We start from the raw sequence: 17,253 nt of genomic DNA on the forward strand, positions 1-17,253 counted from the left end.
GTACTCCCTTCATGCAGGGCACTCCTGCGACCCCAGCTTTGACTCCATCCATTGCGCTAAGGCAGCAGAATTGGGCTAGTTCACTGGAAGGGTGGCGTCGGCCGCCAGCCTCTCTTCCCTCCCCAACCCCCAGGCGTTGAGTGAGCTTCTGTTCACCCCTGATCTAACCAGACGGGTCACACACAGGGCCATTAGAAGCCTCCCTCCCCCAACCTCACCATTTGTATACTGGGGAGTTCCTCTCTAGAACGGCCGAGGTGGCGCTTTGTGGAGATGAAGTGTGTCTCATTCCTGGTTGAACCAACCCTGTCACGGTGAGATGGGAAAAAGCCTCACCAACCATAGTGTCATTCGAGAAACTACCTGAAGTAGAGCCACCGTCTGGATTTAGGTAAGAAGTAGATTTTTAAAAACAGAATTAAATGGGTAATTCAATGCCGTGGCCACCTGGGTGGCAGGGACTAAAGGCGTGTCCCGAGTTACTGTGCGCGCCCGGGGAGCCCCGCGAGCAGCGGCTTCCTTGCTTGGCGTGGAGACCTCAGGGATGGCGCTTCTAGCCCAGGCTGTGATACTGGATTCCCTTCTTTCCCGGCAGCGAACCTGACAGGTCGACCCTCTTTCTAAAGGGTTAACCCGCCTTCCCCGGGGTGCCCGGGGCGGGAGTCTGGCCCCGGGTACCCTTCCGTGACTCACTCCTTGCAAATGTAAACGCCCGAGCGCGCGGTAGGTCCCGCCGGGGGGCCCCCCTCGCGCCGCGATCCGCACACCTACCTCGGCGACCCGCCCGGACGCCACCCGCCCCCCGCGCCACCCCGCAGCCCGCAGCGACCGCAGGCGCGGCCTTAAAACAAAAGAGGCGCCCCGGGAGGGTGGGACCCGGACCTCACCCCCTCCTCGCCCAGCGGTGGCCGCCCGCCCCCTCAGCCCCTGCTCTCTGTGTGCGCATGAGCGGAGGCGCCTCCCCCTGTTCCTCCCAAGGCTAAACTTTCTAATTCCCTTCTTTGGGCTCGGGGCTGCCGGCGGCAGGGAGAGCGCTCGCACCGCCCGGTGAGGAGGACAAAGTGGCTGCGCGATTTTTTCCCCTCCCGACCCTCTAACTCCCCGCTTCGGCGGCAGGAAATGGAGGGGCCCCTCTCTTCTCTCTGAACATTTGCTTTTTTTTTTTCTTTTTCTCTACTTCTCCAGCAAGGAAGACGGGGGAGAAAGGGGCAGGCGGCTCGGCGGCTGCGTTCTCCCCTCCTCTGCAGGGACTGTCCCCTCGGCTGCAGGGACTGGCCATGGGGCTGCTCCAGGTGTTCGCTTTCAGTTTCTTAGGTAATTCCGCGGACGCGGTGGGGGGTGGGGCGGTGGAGGGTGGGAAGAGGAGTGGGCTTGGATGGGGAAGAAGACCCCGAAGCCGTTTGAGCCAGCTTCGAGGGAGCCTGGAGGATCCGGAGAGGGACTGGGGTGGGACTCGTGCCCTGGGATTAAACGCCAGCGCCCTCGGTGGCGTCTGAGGACTGCGCGCGAGGATCCCCGCGGACCCGCATCCCGGGGGCTCTGTGCCCAGAACTGGGGATCCGCGGCCCCTGCTCCGGGCTTTGCACCTTCGGCGGGTTCACTGTGGGTCTCTCCACTGCGGGGGGGGCAGGCTTCCTGGGGTGGGTTGGAGGCTTGCCGCGGAGGGCTCCCCTGGAACCCATTTCCCAGCGTAGTGTTCAAGCTGAGCGCAGGCTTAGTCTTGGGAACAGATTGGAGCCATGTGGCTTCAATTAACCAGCCGTTTGCCCCCGGATGGCGCCAGAAACAGCTGGACCGGGTGCTTCCCTGGAATGACGAAGCGTTGAAGCCACTCCAAAGCCGCAGGGACTTGTCCACTCGCCCCTTGCTTGGGAAAGCGGCGCCCCCTGCGAGTCCTGCTACCTCGTCCCCAAAGAAGCGCCCGGGACCTCCGAGTGTGCACCCACACACACCCGAAACCCCACACTCACACGTTTCCACGCGCGCGCGCACACGGTTTCACACTGAGGATGCACAGGCTGTCGCGTGCACAGAGGTTCATACACTACCCCCCCTACCGGTGCGCGCATGGGTGTTTAATATCTCGCCTCCCAGCGCTCAGGTCCAGGCACAGGCACATGAAAGGGGCGGGTCTGCACATCTACCTTTTGTGGCTGGAGCTGCTTCCCCAAGACTGATCTGGGTGGGCTTGAGTGTTTGTGGGTCTCCCGGCAAGGATGTTCTGGGCCGACGGACCAACGTGATAGTGCGTCTCTTTCCTAACCCTCTCTACGTCCCGGCCTCTCCCTCGCTCATCTTTCCATGGTGCCTCTTTTCTGCGCGTTTGCTTTCTTCTGAACCTACTCTGTTTCCGCCCCCTGCTTGTGCCCTCCTCCCTACGTCCGCGGACGCCTGCCCTTTCCACAGCCCTGTGCGGAGCCCAGGTGCGCGCTCAAGAACCCGAATTCAGCTATGGCTGCGCGGAGGGCAGCTGCTACCCCGCCACGGGCGACCTTCTCATCGGCCGAGCACAGAAGCTCTCCGTGACCTCGACGTGCGGGCTGCACAAGCCTGAGCCGTACTGTATTGTCAGCCACCTCCAGGTGAGGGCGGACATCCCAGCTCCAGGCTCCGCGCGCCTCCCCCGGTCCAGACCTACGGGCCAGGCCCTGGGGACGCCACATCCTGCCAGCTATCCAGATAGGAAGCACGGCCAGTCGGGGAGTCCCGGGATTAGACTGGTTGCTCACCCTTTTTTGCTCCATCTCCGTTTGGACAGTTGTATCCGCCAAACATTTCCTGCCGCCTCCACCACCGGCACAGTCAGTATGGAAAAGCAGGGTTGCAGGCAGACCTGGCCCCTGCCCCAGATCCTGACCCGGAGCCTTCAAAAGTCCCGAGTGGTTTGGGTTTTGTCTTTATTTTAAATCTGTCTTCCTTGGAAATATGTGCAAAAGATAGTTTATCCTCTTTTTCTTATACTGAGTAGCAATCTTGGGTTTTTCCTGTTTCACTTGGATCAAGAGTATGGCAGTGCTGACAGATACCTTGCAAGGTCACTCCAGTCGCTGAACCTGATTTTCTCTCCTGTGGTGCTGTTCCCCACCTGCCTCCATTAGATACTTTTTCAAAATGCCCTGGTTGCCATGGTACCCTGATAGAGAAGGACCAAAGTGAAATTTCAGGATGCAGCTTCTAACAGTGGGTCAGGATCTTAGATTTCAAAGGTTACATTTTTACGAAGTCAAAACTAATTTTTATTTTCATTTTTAAAAGATTTTATTTATCAGAGAGAGAAAGAGAGAGTGGGTGTGTGTGTGTACACAAGCAGGGGGAGGGGCAGAGGAAGAAGCAAGCTCCCCGCTGAGCGGGGAGCCCGATGTGGGACTTGATCCCAGGACCCCAGGAACATGACCTGAGCCCCAGGGAGACGCTTAACCAACTGAGCCACCCAGGTGTCCCAAGACTAATATTTTTTAAAAAGACCTAAAACCAACTACCTAGAATCAGAAGGCTTTTGCTTAATTTTTTTTTTTTTAAAGTAGACTGATATTTCTGACCTCTAAAGCGTGCAAAAGGCAGCTAGCCAGACACGGTTGCAAGTGCCAGAGCCCACCGCTTCAGTTTTGGTCCCTCTACCTACCTGTACACCTGCCCTTTGGGAGGAAGTATGGTTCGCACCAGGGCTGCCTTAAAATGGAGTCACTTTACAAAGCCGAGAGAGCCCATTCTGGAGACCTGATAAATTAAACTAAAGGAATGTGGTCAAGTGGATTCTGCTCATTCGCTTCCAGGTTTTTACAGAGATGTCTAGACTGCTTCCTCCTGATTAGAAGGGTGGCTATAATTAAACTTTTTTTTAAGTTCTGGTAATTGTTCTCCAGTGTTAGTTTCCCTGACTACAAGTTAATGGAGGCAGTCGATGTTACCTTTTCTAATATTAGCATGTAAATTTTATCTAATATATTGTGTTAACCTTTACCTGGGAGGTGAGGACATCCTGTAAATGAATCACCAGATTCTGAAACTGGCTCTGACCAGAATGAGAATTGAATTGTCTGTCTTCAAAGCCCAGTAGAGGCAAACTCTCTGGTTTCTATGATTAGTCATGAAAGTGTGGAGTGCTCTTTACAGATATCAGAACCTGAGGAAAGGGCCTGGGGGTGCACTTTTCTCAAACATTTAATGGGTCTGAAAATTGAGGCAGGAATCTTAAGTATTTTGTCCAGGGACCCATTGCATTCCTGACTTCTGTTCTCTTTTTTATAGTACATTTTGCTTGTTCCTAAATCCTTTTGGAAGGAAGGGGATAACTAATAGCTAGATAAATACAAACATAAATACAAACATAAAAGTACAGTCTGTTGATACTGTCTTTATCAGAATATTAGCCCTGCTTAAATGCTGTTCGATGTATGTGGCTTTCTATAGACGCCATTCTCAGCTTCAGTAAGGTCCGTGTTGGCATTTTTTGGGTTGGTCTCAGTGTATAGTGTGCTTTCAACAAAGCAGCACAGCCTGGTACCCACTTGCCAAATATTCTGAGCGGTTTCTAGGTTAGCCTGCAAGCTGCCACCATTAATTCACTGCTTGGGCAGAGCAGAACCTGAGAAAACTGGTTCTGTATTTCCCAAAGCTTCTTTAATACGTCTGCCTAATACTTGGCCTCTGCCTTATGTAGGTTTTAGAAAATCAGGCCGAATGAATTGTTCTTCTTTTTTTCCCCCCTTTCATTTTTCAGTTTGCTTTATGTCAGCAAAAATTCTCTAATACCTCTTCTGCATTTTACTGGAAGAGTAAGCTCCTCGAGCTATTCATTGAGATGAAGGCTTATGCCTAGAAATTTCATTTTGATTAAATTAATAGCTTGTGGAAACAGTGCTGCCTTTTACTTTTGACCTTGAATTTACAAGAGTGGAGGAAATTTTCAGAAGTAATTCATACCCCATCAGTTAAAAAGCAGAAGGCACATTATGGGTCACATAAGTAATTTTGGCACGTTCATTTTTCTTGAAGCAAGTAGGTTTGATTTCTGTATTGTGGGCCTAATTTTGGGGGGGGGGTGTGTGAGAAAGAGAGAGAGAGATTGCTTCCTAGACTCATAAAACTAACTTTCCTTTCAGGAGGACAAAAAATGCTTCATCTGTAATTCACAAGATCCTTATCAGGAGACCCTCAATCCTGACAGTCATCTCATTGAAAATGTGGTCACTACATTTGCTCCAAACCGCCTTAAGATTTGGTGGCAATCTGAAAATGGTATGTGGTTGGTGTGGGAACACTGAGTGTGATTGGTCACCTGGAAGGAGTTTACAGGCTCCTGGGTCTTTGTGATCTTGATTGGTTTCTCTGCCCTGTAATTATGGCCTTTGGCAGATTTACTGCCTTGCCCTAACTTTTCTTGATAAAATCTGATCTTCCCGAAGCATGCACTTTTATAAGAAAGCAGTCTTTGATGCTAGACCCAAGGGGTATTTCGTAGTCCTCATCCTGAGGGGAGTCTTTGCGGGGGTGGGGTATATCTGTTGGGGGTGGGGAAGGCCCTGCACAGCCTTGAATCTTCCACAAAATATAGCCTCTTTCATTTTAATCAACCCCAAAAGAAAGGGCAGAAGCAGCCCCCACCTCTACCATCACCGTCCTTCCCTCTAGAGGAAATTCAGTAATAGTACTATGAATCAGCCCTAGATGTTAAATTTTCAGACCGTCTACCTAGATGTGACCCCAACTCAATTTCTCTAGTGAGTATGTGAACCCAGCCCCTTTTTCGTTTCTTTGCCTCGGGGTTTGGGTTTAGTGAATTCATCAAGCTTGATGTTTCTTCACTGGGAAACTAAGCCCCAATGAGTTTTGCATTTGTTTCAAACTTGAATGCTGAACTTTGGGAAATAAAGGTCGAGTTTTTGTGTCTCTTAATTAACAATGTACCATTAGATCTTCCAAAAAATTATGAGAATTCTGGCTCTCAAAGAAGTGAACCTAGGCTTGGCCACAGAGAGCATGGATTCAACTAGATCTCTCCATTATATATGTCCTATCCCTGGGAAGCTTTCAGAGCTTGCTATCATTTAACATTCTATAAAGAGGAACTCCCTTACTAGACTTCCATGTCCTTGACTATGAAATTGTACTTGCTTTCTAGAAGACTGTTGGTTTCTGGAGAGGGTTGATTATTCGTTGGTCAACCTTGGGACTGCGTTGGTTACCAGATTGAGACAGACCGGTCCTCAAAACGCATGTGTCCATTAGAGCCTTATCAGTTCTTAGAGGAGGTTATGTTGGTTGATAGTTCAGTGTGAAGGAGAAGTTTCTGTAAGTCTGTACTCCAGTCACAAAGGACTTCAGAAATAGCAGAGAGCTGCTTCCAAACAGGATCACGTCCCAACTGCCCACATTCTTCAGTGACATGAAAAGACAATTAGAAGAACACCTCAACTTTAGTGTCAAGTTGATAGTAAAATTGTTCATCTCGTGCCATAGTTCCAGGGGAGGGTTTTTCTTGGCTACGTCAGAAGTTCATCAATTTCTGCAAGTTTGAATTTGTGGGGCAAGAGAGGCCAAATGCCAGAAAGACGGATTTTCAAGTGAAGGGGCTTGCGTTCTCTGTCACCAAGAGATTAGATGAGGTTAGGCTGAAGCCTCGTCCACTAATTGTTACTGACCCCATCCTCTCCCTGGTGTCCGATCGCTCAGCATTAAAGACGTTCTTCATGGATGTGATTTGATCCATTTTCTGTGGGTTTCGTCCACGTGGAGCTTCAGGTGGTGACGTTAAATTCTCGGTGTTCAGGCATCAAAACGGGCTTGGAGGGCAATCCACTACTTTTCACTTACCCTTCCCAGTGATCTATCCCAAGGTCTGACAAATTAAAATACTCCATAAAAGAATCCTCTTGTTTCTTTGTGGATTTTTCTTCCCTTATTAAAAAAACTGTAATGCGTTATCAGGTTCTACATCTAAAATGGAATGTGCTTTTAGGGCGCACATTGCAGCCGATGTTCTTATGTTACAGAAGGGGTACTGGTCTTGTTCGTACTTTATGTTATTTTGTTATCTCTTCATTTTGAACAAACACTGCAGGTTTTTAAAAGCCTGGGAGAGAAGAGACACATGGTGGCTGAGTTAGCATTTCACTCCGAAAGGCCCAGAGTCGGCTTATAATATGACTCTTTTTAATAAGTTAGATAAGGTTGGTTAGTGTGATTATAATGTTTTTCTTTAACATTCCAACTAACTCATATCCGTTTCAGTGACCACCCCCCACCCCCCACAATTGGCTTGGCAGTTTTCCAGTGGGAGAGTTTATTTCAAAAGTCCTACTGATTTCCTGAAAATACACCAGCCCCTGACATGATTCATTCTGACACATTCCTGTCTTCCTGCCTCGAAGACGACTTTCGGTCTAGGAGGGGGACCCCCGAAGCTCTCTGGAGCCCAGGAAATGGGAGAAGGTCTCCTGTAGCAAACTGGAGGGCAGGCTGGAGGGCCCGAGGTAATGGAGAGGAGGGGGTACTTCCCATCTCTGGAATTCCAGTGGCCTTTTTAGTGTGCTAACGTGGGACTGACCAACCCTCGGGGCATGCTGCAAAGGCTCGTTTGTTCGCTCAGGCTTCCCCCTGAAAGGGAAGATGTTAGTGTTTGTTCTGGGCCCATTTATTTATTTGACCGATTCTTTCTCTGGCGCTGTTTATCGGTTGTGGCGAAGCGTCCAAAGGCTTCCCCATCAGGGATAGGTCTTTCTAAATGGGAGCATAACTAACATATGCGTGGTTGTGTTATTTATTTTCTTTGCTGCTGCATTAAAAAAAGGAATATTTGTGTTTGGCCTGGAGGAGGATTAGGTCCCCTGCTTTAGGCAGCAGGCTGAACCCCTCCTGTGCACAGGAAGTGACCCCCTCCTTCCCCTTGGAGAGCCTCTTGGCTTAGAGGATTGGAAGATGTTTTACTTTTTCCTAAGCAAAAGCTGCTTTCTTGACAGCAACTAGAGGCATTCTGCCAGACGTCTTGTTCCGGTGAGCAGATTCCATATGTTGAACTCCGGAATGATTTGTGGAAAACTGGAGAATCCTTCTGATTTGTGCCTTACCTCCTACCCCGAGAGAGGTTTCTTGAATTTAGCTTCACTTTCTGATGGAACGCAAGGAGGATTTCTATGAGGGGCATAAAGAGAATTTAAGACAACAGTCCCAACTGTTCACGGAGGTCCCTGTTTACCTTACTGTTTCCTTTTTTATTTCTAAAACATCTATAGGTGTGGAAAATGTAACAATCCAACTGGATTTGGAAGCAGAATTCCATTTTACTCATCTCATAATGACTTTCAAGGTAAGGAATTCGTCACTTTCTCACAAATGACATGTTGAGAGCTCTGTGTAATTCCCTTTTCAGTATGGATGTCTGTTGTGAGTTGGCCTAAATGGGAACTTAAATATTATTGTTGCCATAAATTGGGATCATCGAGCAGCTTTTTAAGATGGGCATGAATAACTATGTTTAACAAATACTCTATCTTCATGGCAAGCAGGAGAAAGCGAGCCTCTATTCTAAGGTAATTCAACTGTAAACTTTTAATTAGATCTTTTTATTTCCCCAAGGAGAGAGGCAGCTTTGACTCTCTCCCAAACCACAATAAAACATCTGGAGAGTAAATCCCTGATCCCTTGTGTTGATGTTTTAATGCTGAGCTCCGTAACTGAAAAGGAAGTGTATTATCTTTAGTTTTCAAGGGTTTGCAAATTTGTGGGAACAGTTTTGCAGTTTCCTTAAGAAATGCATATGCCTTCTTAAATGCGGATTTTCTCATCCTTTTTCTTTTAGAGATGTAAAATGACTCCAGGGCTAGGGAATTTCTCTGGACAAAGTCCCTTTGTTTCTTCATAAGCAGCTGTCTGGAAATGACAGAGTTCGCATGGCTTAAAGTACACGTCGATGCACTTAAAACCCATAATTTACCTCTTGCTTCTAGATTAAAATCACTTTGGGTAGTTCTTGGTTGGAGTCAGGGGCCTTAGCTGCACGGTCTCAGGTTATGAAGAGGTGCCAGGGAGACATTGACCATGTGCGTGGGTAGCCCTGAAAGTCTCACCGTGCCCCGAACCAAAGCCGGGGAGGCCAAGGAGTGTGGATGGGCATGGAAGCAGAACGTGACTAGGACGCATGGTAGACTGCTGGTTCCCAGTCCTGAGCCCCTGTCCCCTGCCGATCCTCCCCATCCCCCACCCAAGAGGTGCTGTTGCTTCTGCCTCCGAGGAACAGGAACACGAGGGTTTCCACTGTGACACCTGATATGGGTGGGGCGGGGGGAGGCAGGGGCTCTCACTAAGCAACTCAACACTGCGCCTCCTCCCTTCATCAACTGTGGCCAAGCTCAGCTCGGTCGTTAGAAGGAGAATTCAGCCATGCATGAGAATGTGCCCATCATGTTTTGGGACGCCTAAAAATATACAAATTATCATTCATGTCGATGGCCCTGTCTTTTATTTTGGAAAGGGCAGCTGTGTGCCTACATGGGTCGTTCTGAGTTTGCGTGCCCCCAGAGGCCCTCTGGGTACATGTTCTGTAGTTACGTACTCAGGTGAGTGCCAGGGACCACAGAGGAAACTGCACGCAAGTGCGGAAGGGCAAAGAGGCGGTGACCGAACAGAGACATGAACGGCCACAAGCGGTTGGACTGTAGTCGGTGAGAGAGAAGTCCTCCTTCCTGCAGGTTCTAGCTCCCGTGTGAAAAGCAACATGCATGGGGTTGGACAGGCTTGGGTATAAGTCCCCACTCTGCCCCTTCCTGGCACGTGCGGCCAGAGCCTCGGCTTCCTCTTCGGAGGGAAGAATGGGGAGAATGAGAACGCCTACATGCTAGGGTTGGGTGACCGAGCCCCTGCTCCGGAATAGGCGTAATCTTGCTGCCTGGCATCTGATGGGAATGCGAGCGGTTTTATATATGCTGATGCTTGCCTGATGCTTGCCGGCAGTGAGTGCTCTACAAGTATTTACTGAATGAGTAAGGGGACGGAGGAATTCAGCCGTCTGTTTGTAAGAAAATGCCTTGGGCCCCGCAGGAGATCTTAAAGATATCCTGGTTGCTTGTCTGGGGCAGGGAGGGGGGGGGAGGACATAGACTTGCGAATGACTTAGGTCCCAGAGGGTGCTACGTGCCCCGGCCCACGGAGTTCGAGTTCGGAGTTCGGACAGCACACACTGTGGGCGTGGAGGGCGAGATTAATCATAGCCTGGGCTAAAGGAGAGAGCTTCACGAAGAGCGGTCTTGGCAGACGACGCCGTCTGAGAGCAAAGCCTTGGTGGTGGACAGGTCAGGCCGGGTGGTTGGGCGTAGATTTGCCTTGAGCTCAGGGCCGTGAGGGAGAGGGAAGGAAGAGGACAGTCAGAAGGACCGGGACTCCTGGCTGAGGGGTGTGAACTGTATAGGAAATGGGGAGCCATGGACAAGGAAATGAGACTGTATTTCAGGAAGGTAGCCGAGAGGAGGGCCTGGGACCTTGAGAACCGAGGGCTCGTGGGGAGGCCCTCGCTGAGGTCTGTGTTAATGGGGGGCTCACCTAGGAGGCTACTGGGGTTCATGCAGAGACAAGCCTGACTCTCACGTGGGAGGGAGCCGCCCCTGCCATCCCGGGAGTTCTGGAAGTATTACCAGAAAAGCTTTTTCAAGTCACACGCATCCCCTTGCTGCCATACTCTTACCCTCCGTTACTACTGCCGCTGAGAATCATTGCCCACTTTCACGGGAGTCCTCAGATGGCTCCTTTGGAATCAAAGGTTCAGCTGTGAATCAGAGAAGGATGAGAAGCAGAGCAACAGAAGGGAGGGCAGGAGCGGGATGAAGCCAAGAGCTCTTGGGTGTCCATGCTGAGTAAGCAGGAGTGTGGCAACGGGGCGACAGGAGCGAGGACGGGGGCAGGTGGCGGTGAGGAACACATGTTTGCCGTGGAGACAACTGCTTGCTAAGTGGATCGGGTTTTTGTGGGCCAGCGACACTTCTGTGACGTATAGCCGGTGTGCTTTGGTCGATAGCCAGATGTTTCCAAAGCCGTAGCTCTGGTATGGAGTGGGAATTCCGAGGTAGCCGTGCTGCGGCGTGAGCCTTGAGCAGGTGGGTGAGTAAGCAAAGAGTGTGGAAGGGCCTCCTTTCCGAACGCACCGGTGTGGTCCTGGGTTCCGCAGCCTCCTAACTCCACGGGAAATTGGATAACTGTCAGTGGCCCTTTGGGACCTAGAAGCTTCCAGAACAGAGGGAGAAAGAAGCTCAGCCAGCACTGGGTGTAAAGCGTTTCCTTTCTGGTCCCTTGTGACGTGGAGACATCAGGCTGGTCTGTCCCCGGATGTCACCACCCAGGAGGCAGGTCTCATGGGGAACTTGTCTGGGCTGAGATCGTTATTGGGGTTTTCCCCCCTTACTTTAAACGTCTTCATCACGTACTCTTGAGTTGAATAAAGTACCATTTTCTTATATTCCTGAAGAGGTAAAAAAGTAAAAACCCAAGCAACTAGTAAGTGAGTAAGTCCAAGAATCTGTCAAAATGTGACTTTCCGTTTTCTTACCCTTGTCTCCTTGGATCCATGCAAAGCCATCAGGATTATTAAGGAAGGCAGAAGGTCGTCTGGGAATGGACTAATCTCACCATTAGTGGTCACCCAAATTTCTCCCAAGCATTGTTTTTAATTCAGAAGGGAGGGTCTCTCCAGGTTCTCTTTGCTGGGCTGGCTCAGCTGTCCTCTTTTTCTCCCTGCAATGGAACATGCCTCCCATTTCCCAAACGTCTGTACCCCCTCTTTGGGCACTGAGGCCTGAGCCCCTGGTAGAGCTTGTTCTGCTTTGTCTCTTTTCAGTGCACCCTGCCCACCGCGTCCTCCCAAATCTCCGTCCTGCCTCAGTTGCCAGGAGTCTGGCCTTTGTACTCCATCCTCTGTAACATCCGTTTGTCGGTCTGCTGTGATGCCATCAGCCAGGGAGGCAGAAAGATGGGTTTGGGCCTCGTTCAGCCTGGATTTGAATCTAGCTAGCAAGTCAGTGAATGTGTCTGAGCCTCAAGTTCTGATGTGTCAGAAGACTGTTGAGAGGCTGTGTTAGTTTCCTGGGGCCTCCATAACAGCCCCCTCGGGGGGGCTGTGCTGTCTCACAGCTCTGGAGGCTTGACGTGCAAGATTGAAGCGTGGCCAGAGTTGGCTTCTCCTGCGGCCTCTTTTTTCCTTATCTTGGAGATGGCGGTCTTTCTTCTCTCTCCCCTTGGTCTTCCCTTGGACATGTCCCCTGTATCCTCATTGCCACTGCTTATAAAGAGCGACAGTCACACGGGATTAGGGCCCCCACTGTGAGACCTCATTCTACTTTATCCATTTAAAGACCCGATCTCCAAATACAGTCACATTCCGAGGGAAGAGGGGTTAGGTCTTCAACGTAAGAATTTGGGAGGATACCATTCTGCCCTAAAAGGAGATTAAGAAATGAGTTAAGTCAAGGGCCTGGCACCACTCTCTTCTTTGCTCGCCCTGGAGGATGCATTTTCTGGAGCAATGACTTTGGCTCTTTTATCTTGCCCTTTGCTTTTCGGGAGGATATCTATCTACCTTTGGAGGTTTCAGATATCGTATGCCGACAGTGATTCCCAAATCCACGGTCAGGCTCCATTGCTTTTGCCGCCTTTTCTGTGGCTTTGCTCTCAGCACAGTCGCCCCCCACTATCCAAGCTCTGGTGCTCGTGTTTCCTTCCTTCCCTCCCTTTCCACTGAAACCTGATGGATCACCAAGTGCAATTCAGTATATTTTACTAAATTCACTAAGTTTTCAGAGCCACTGCATCCTTTCTCTCTGACCATACTGTAAGGCTTGATTTAAGACCTTCCTCTTTTTTTTCTCTCCGTAGATCTTCCTCTTTTTTTTCTCTCCGTTGGTTTCCCTGTCTCTTGGGGTTTTTTGTTTGTTTCTTGTTTTTCCGTGTCCGATAATTGTGCCCCAGGATTATTTTTCTAAAGTGCAATCTGATCATTTCATTCTGTCCGCTTAAGTCTTTCGGTGTTCCCCTTTTGTGGCATAAAAAGAAAGGAGACCCCTTTGCGTGGCCAGCAAATTCCTGCCTCCCCCGCCCTGGTCAGCCTCTTCTGCCTCCTCCAGCCACCTCCGCCTGCTGCCTGGAAGACCCCTACCCTTTCAGGATCCAGTTTGAGGCCATCTTCTCTCTGAAGCATTCCCTAGCCAGTGTGTGTGTGTTGGGGGGGTAAAATATACGTAACACAAAATTTGCCATTTTAACCCTTTTTAAATATACAATTCAGTAGCATTGGGTCTTCACAACGTTGTGCAATCATCACTATTTCCAGAACTTTTTCATCCCCCCAAATACAAGCTCAACCCGTGAAGAAATAACTCCCCATTGCTCCCTCCCCCAGCCCCTGGAAACCTCTAATGTCCTTTCTGTCTCTGAGTACTTGCCTGTTCAAGACCTTTCCTATCAGTGAAATCCCACAATACCTGCCCTTTTGTGTCTGTCTTCTTTCACGGAGTAGAATGTCTTCAGGGTTTATCCATGACGTAGGAAGTATCCAAATTTCTTTTCTATGACTGAATAATAGTCTCTTGCATGTCTATACCTTGTTTGGATTATCCATTCATCTTTGTTGGATACTCGGGGGGGATTTCTGCCTTTTGGCCATTGTGAACTATGCCGCTGCGAACGTTAGCACCTATGAGTATCTGTCTGAGTCCCTGTTTTCGGTTCTTTGGGGAGCAGGAGAGCTAGGAGCGTAATTGTAGGATTCCGCAGCTTCTCGAGTCAGTCATTCCTTCCTCTCATTTTCCCAGAGCACACTGCAGGAGACTCTCCTGTGGTCATAAATGATTTAGAGCCATGCTTCCTGGGGCCACGTGCCACCTGCAGACCACTGTCTACCGAGCAGCAATCAGGCACACAGCTGTTGAACGACGACACGAATGAATGACAAGCAGGCAACCTAACCAGTCCTTTTGTGGGTGGTGACGGTCTCTACCAAAGAGTGTTTGCTATTAAGTCCTGCTTGTAATCAGCTGCTAAAGAGAAACAGCTTACTCATCTCTGTTAGGGTGGGAGAAAGGGCAACACTTCGAGGCTAGAAGCTTGCCTGCAAGGGGAGGCTCCGTGCGACAGCCTGAAGTATTTGAAATCCAGCCACAGTCCAAAATACCAACCACATGCCGGCAGGGTTTGTGGCACGCAGTTGAGTGATATGTTCGCCTGAGATATTTTTTAAGAGAAAATACAGATCACCAATAAAAAACATCAAACAAGCCTTTTCTACCCCGCCTTTAGACATTCCGTCCTGCCGCTATGCTGATAGAACGATCGTCTGACTTCGGGAAAACCTGGGGCGTGTACAGATACTTTGCCTATGACTGCGAGAGCTCATTTCCCGGCATTTCCACCGGCCCCATGAAGAAAGTGGACGATATAATCTGTGATTCCCGCTATTCCGACATCGAACCCTCAACGGAAGGAGAGGTTTGTTTGCTTTTCTTATTTTACATTCTACTTGCAAATCCTTTTTGATCATTGCAAAAATACCCATTACTCTTGTATCTATTTTTAGGTGATATTTCGTGCTTTAGATCCTGCTTTCAGAATAGAAGATCCTTACAGTCCCAGGATACAGAGTAAGCTTGTTTTCGAATAAAAGCTTTGATGGAAAAGAGCAATCGTGGAAGAACTCTTACCCAGAGCACTGCTACCTCAAATGTAGACATTCAGTGCTGAATCCACCTTCTCTTTCCTTTTATCTCCACAATACCCGATCAGAGATCCTTGAAATTGCAGGAATCAAAGTGCTTGCTGATGGGGAACCCGTTTTGATTGGAGTAAAATATTTATGTCATAAGTACTCAAACAATTATGCTGGTCGTAATACCTTATTTTAATGCTCAGTATAATATATATATATATATATATATAAATATGTTATATAATATATAAAATACATACTATATAATTTGGATATATTATGTAACATATGTATATATAAATTAGGATACAGATTAAGCTGTTGTAGCAAAGTGTCCCCCAAAATATCATGGTTCAAATAAAATAGAAGTTTCTCTTATGAAATCATCCAGAGGGCTTTCCTGAGAAGAAAGGTAGCTCAGTTGCTACAAGTAGGCTTACCAGGTCAAATAAAGGGTGATGCCCAGTTAAATCTGCATTGGAGATAAATAGCAAGTTATTTTTTTAGGATAACTAGATCCCACGGAGTACTTGTGACTAGTACAAGGATATCCCATGCAACATTTGTGGGTGGTGTGACTATGTCCCATGTAATATTTGAGACAGACTTTACTGAAAAAAATACTGTTTATCTGAAATTCAAATTTAACCAAGCAACTTGTATTTTTATTGCTACATCTGGCAACCCTAGCCATTAGGCCACCCAGTCCCTTCTGTCTTGTAGTCTTTATCTGCTTGGTTGGAGCTGGGCCAACACTACCATGTTGTTGTCCCAACCTATGGGATGGGAGGAAGAGAAGGGCAGACGACATGGAAGTTGTACGTCACTTCTGTTCACATCCCATCGGCCAAACTTTGTCACGTGGCCAACCTCAAGTCACGTAGGGAAACTTCTAGCTATTTGGCCATGTGCCCTCTCAAGCTCTTGCCTGGGGCTGTTCCTATCAAAGGAAGAAACGAAGGAAGAGTACGGGGCGGGGGGGGCGGGAATCAGAAGTGTCAGCCATGCTCAATATACCCCGTCAGATGAGGGTGGTATTTCCATTTAACAGATGCATAAACTGAGGCCCAGAGATGGAATAATGTGCATAAGGTGGCAATCAGATCCTGAACTCATATGTCATGATTCTAAATTTAGGGCTCTTTCCAGCATGTAACAACCATGCTTCTGTTATTACAGAATTACAGTTTGATCATCTTGGGAGGTAAAATACGCACTAATTAAAAGAACAGGGTTTGGTGTCCAGCAGACTTGGGTTTAAATCCCACTTCTGGCAGATCATGGCTCTGTGACCTTGGGCAAGTAATCTGCTTAAACCTGTTTTTGTTTTTGGCTCTGTTTTTTTTTCATCTGTACGTAGAGATAGTAATATTGACCTGGGCATCATTATGGAGGGAAAATGAGTTCTAGCAAAGACCTTCCGACATGCCTGACCCACAGAAAGTGTTCAGTGAATTGAAGCAGCTGCTGTTCTTAATGTTGCCACGAGCCGTGGCCGGGGTCTTGCGTGAACCTGGTCCCCGTACCTCAGTGAGGGGGTGAGACTCCCTCTCCTGCCACGAAGGGGTAGTCAGCTGAGCAGAGGCAGGGCTGATTCATGCTGGTCGCTCCCCGCTGAGGAGGGCCCTATTTGACGCTAAGGCCCCACGGACCCTCCCAGCGTGACGCATGGAAGAGGAAAATGGAAGATGTCCAGGACCTCTTGCCAGAAAAGTGCCATTTCCCCACTTAAATTCATTTTACACGCGGCCCAGACTGTCTCTGGTCTGCAGTTTACCCATTCGTCCTATTGTAGGACAAATATTTATGGCACATCCAGGCCTGTGCTATCTCTGAGTGAGCTCTGTGAGGCCTGCCCTCTCTGCTCTCGAAACCCAGTTGTGAGAAGCGTCCACACGGGCTCCGTGATGAACGCCTCGTGGGGTCCTGAAAGGACTCACGGTCTGCTCCTTCTTGGGTGACATTTGCGGGACTCGGGGAACATGTCGCTATTATAATTCTTTTGTCTTTTGTTGTTAAATGTCCTCTGAAGATCATGTCTGTGTTCGAGAGGCATCCATTTTAACTGACGATGCTTTTGTTGGACTCTGCAGTCCAGGGAACAACTAAAGTCTCTTCCGTTGTCCCTGTTGTTGAGAGCTCGGGGCCTGACTTCGAAAGCGGTGCTGGCCTCACACCAGCCGTCCGCGTACAGGCTTGGCTGTTGTCGGCTGTGCCAGGAGAGAGGGGAAGGGGCGTGTTTGCTCTTCCGCGGGCTCCCACAAAGATCAGGCCAGGGGCTCCTCAGCGCTCCAGCTGCTCCTCGGCGTGGCCGGCCGGCCGCTTGTCAGTGGGCGCTGCGCTCGTTCTGTGCGGGAGGAAAGGTTGGCATTCGCAGATTCCATCGGCTAAGCAGGACCACGCTTCCTCTGTTTAGTTTTGATTTTACAAAGAGCCTCAGTTCAGTGCATGCACTCATGGACTGTCCCTTTCAACCCACAGCTATGTCTATAGTCTTCATTGTCAGCTGTGCATATATTCGAAGTCGTTGAAATTGTATTTGGGCTTGGAAAGTCTCCAGTGCCCTGGGCCAG

The 17,253-nt window shown here is 49.1% G+C and overlaps 1 protein-coding gene across 4 annotated transcripts in view; it reads left to right on the forward strand.

Annotated features, from left to right (window-relative positions):
- The first annotated feature begins 278 nt into the window (after positions 1-278).
- LAMB1 (laminin subunit beta 1) overlaps positions 279-17,253 on the forward strand; it is a 67,426-nt gene continuing 50,451 nt past the window's right edge. Inside the window, exons 1-7 of one of the 4 annotated variants that reach the window (XM_034666353.1) lie at positions 279-391; positions 1,186-1,314; positions 2,407-2,582; positions 5,103-5,238; positions 8,232-8,305; positions 14,275-14,463; positions 14,552-14,615. In XM_034666353.1, the coding sequence (XP_034522244.1) occupies positions 1,278-1,314; positions 2,407-2,582; positions 5,103-5,238; positions 8,232-8,305; positions 14,275-14,463; positions 14,552-14,615 (676 nt within the window). In that variant the 5' untranslated portion in view covers positions 279-391; positions 1,186-1,277. Of the gene's footprint in view, positions 392-889; positions 1,048-1,185; positions 1,315-2,406; positions 2,583-5,102; positions 5,239-7,309; positions 7,473-8,231; positions 8,306-14,274; positions 14,464-14,551; positions 14,616-17,253 lie in introns of those variants that run through there. The other 3 variants (XM_034666349.1, XM_002913642.4, XM_034666357.1) reach the window with 3 other exon arrangements.

This window comes from Ailuropoda melanoleuca, chromosome 1, assembly GCF_002007445.2.
Source record: "Ailuropoda melanoleuca isolate Jingjing chromosome 1, ASM200744v2, whole genome shotgun sequence".
In the NCBI taxonomy this organism is placed as follows: Eukaryota; Metazoa; Chordata; class Mammalia; order Carnivora; family Ursidae; genus Ailuropoda; species Ailuropoda melanoleuca.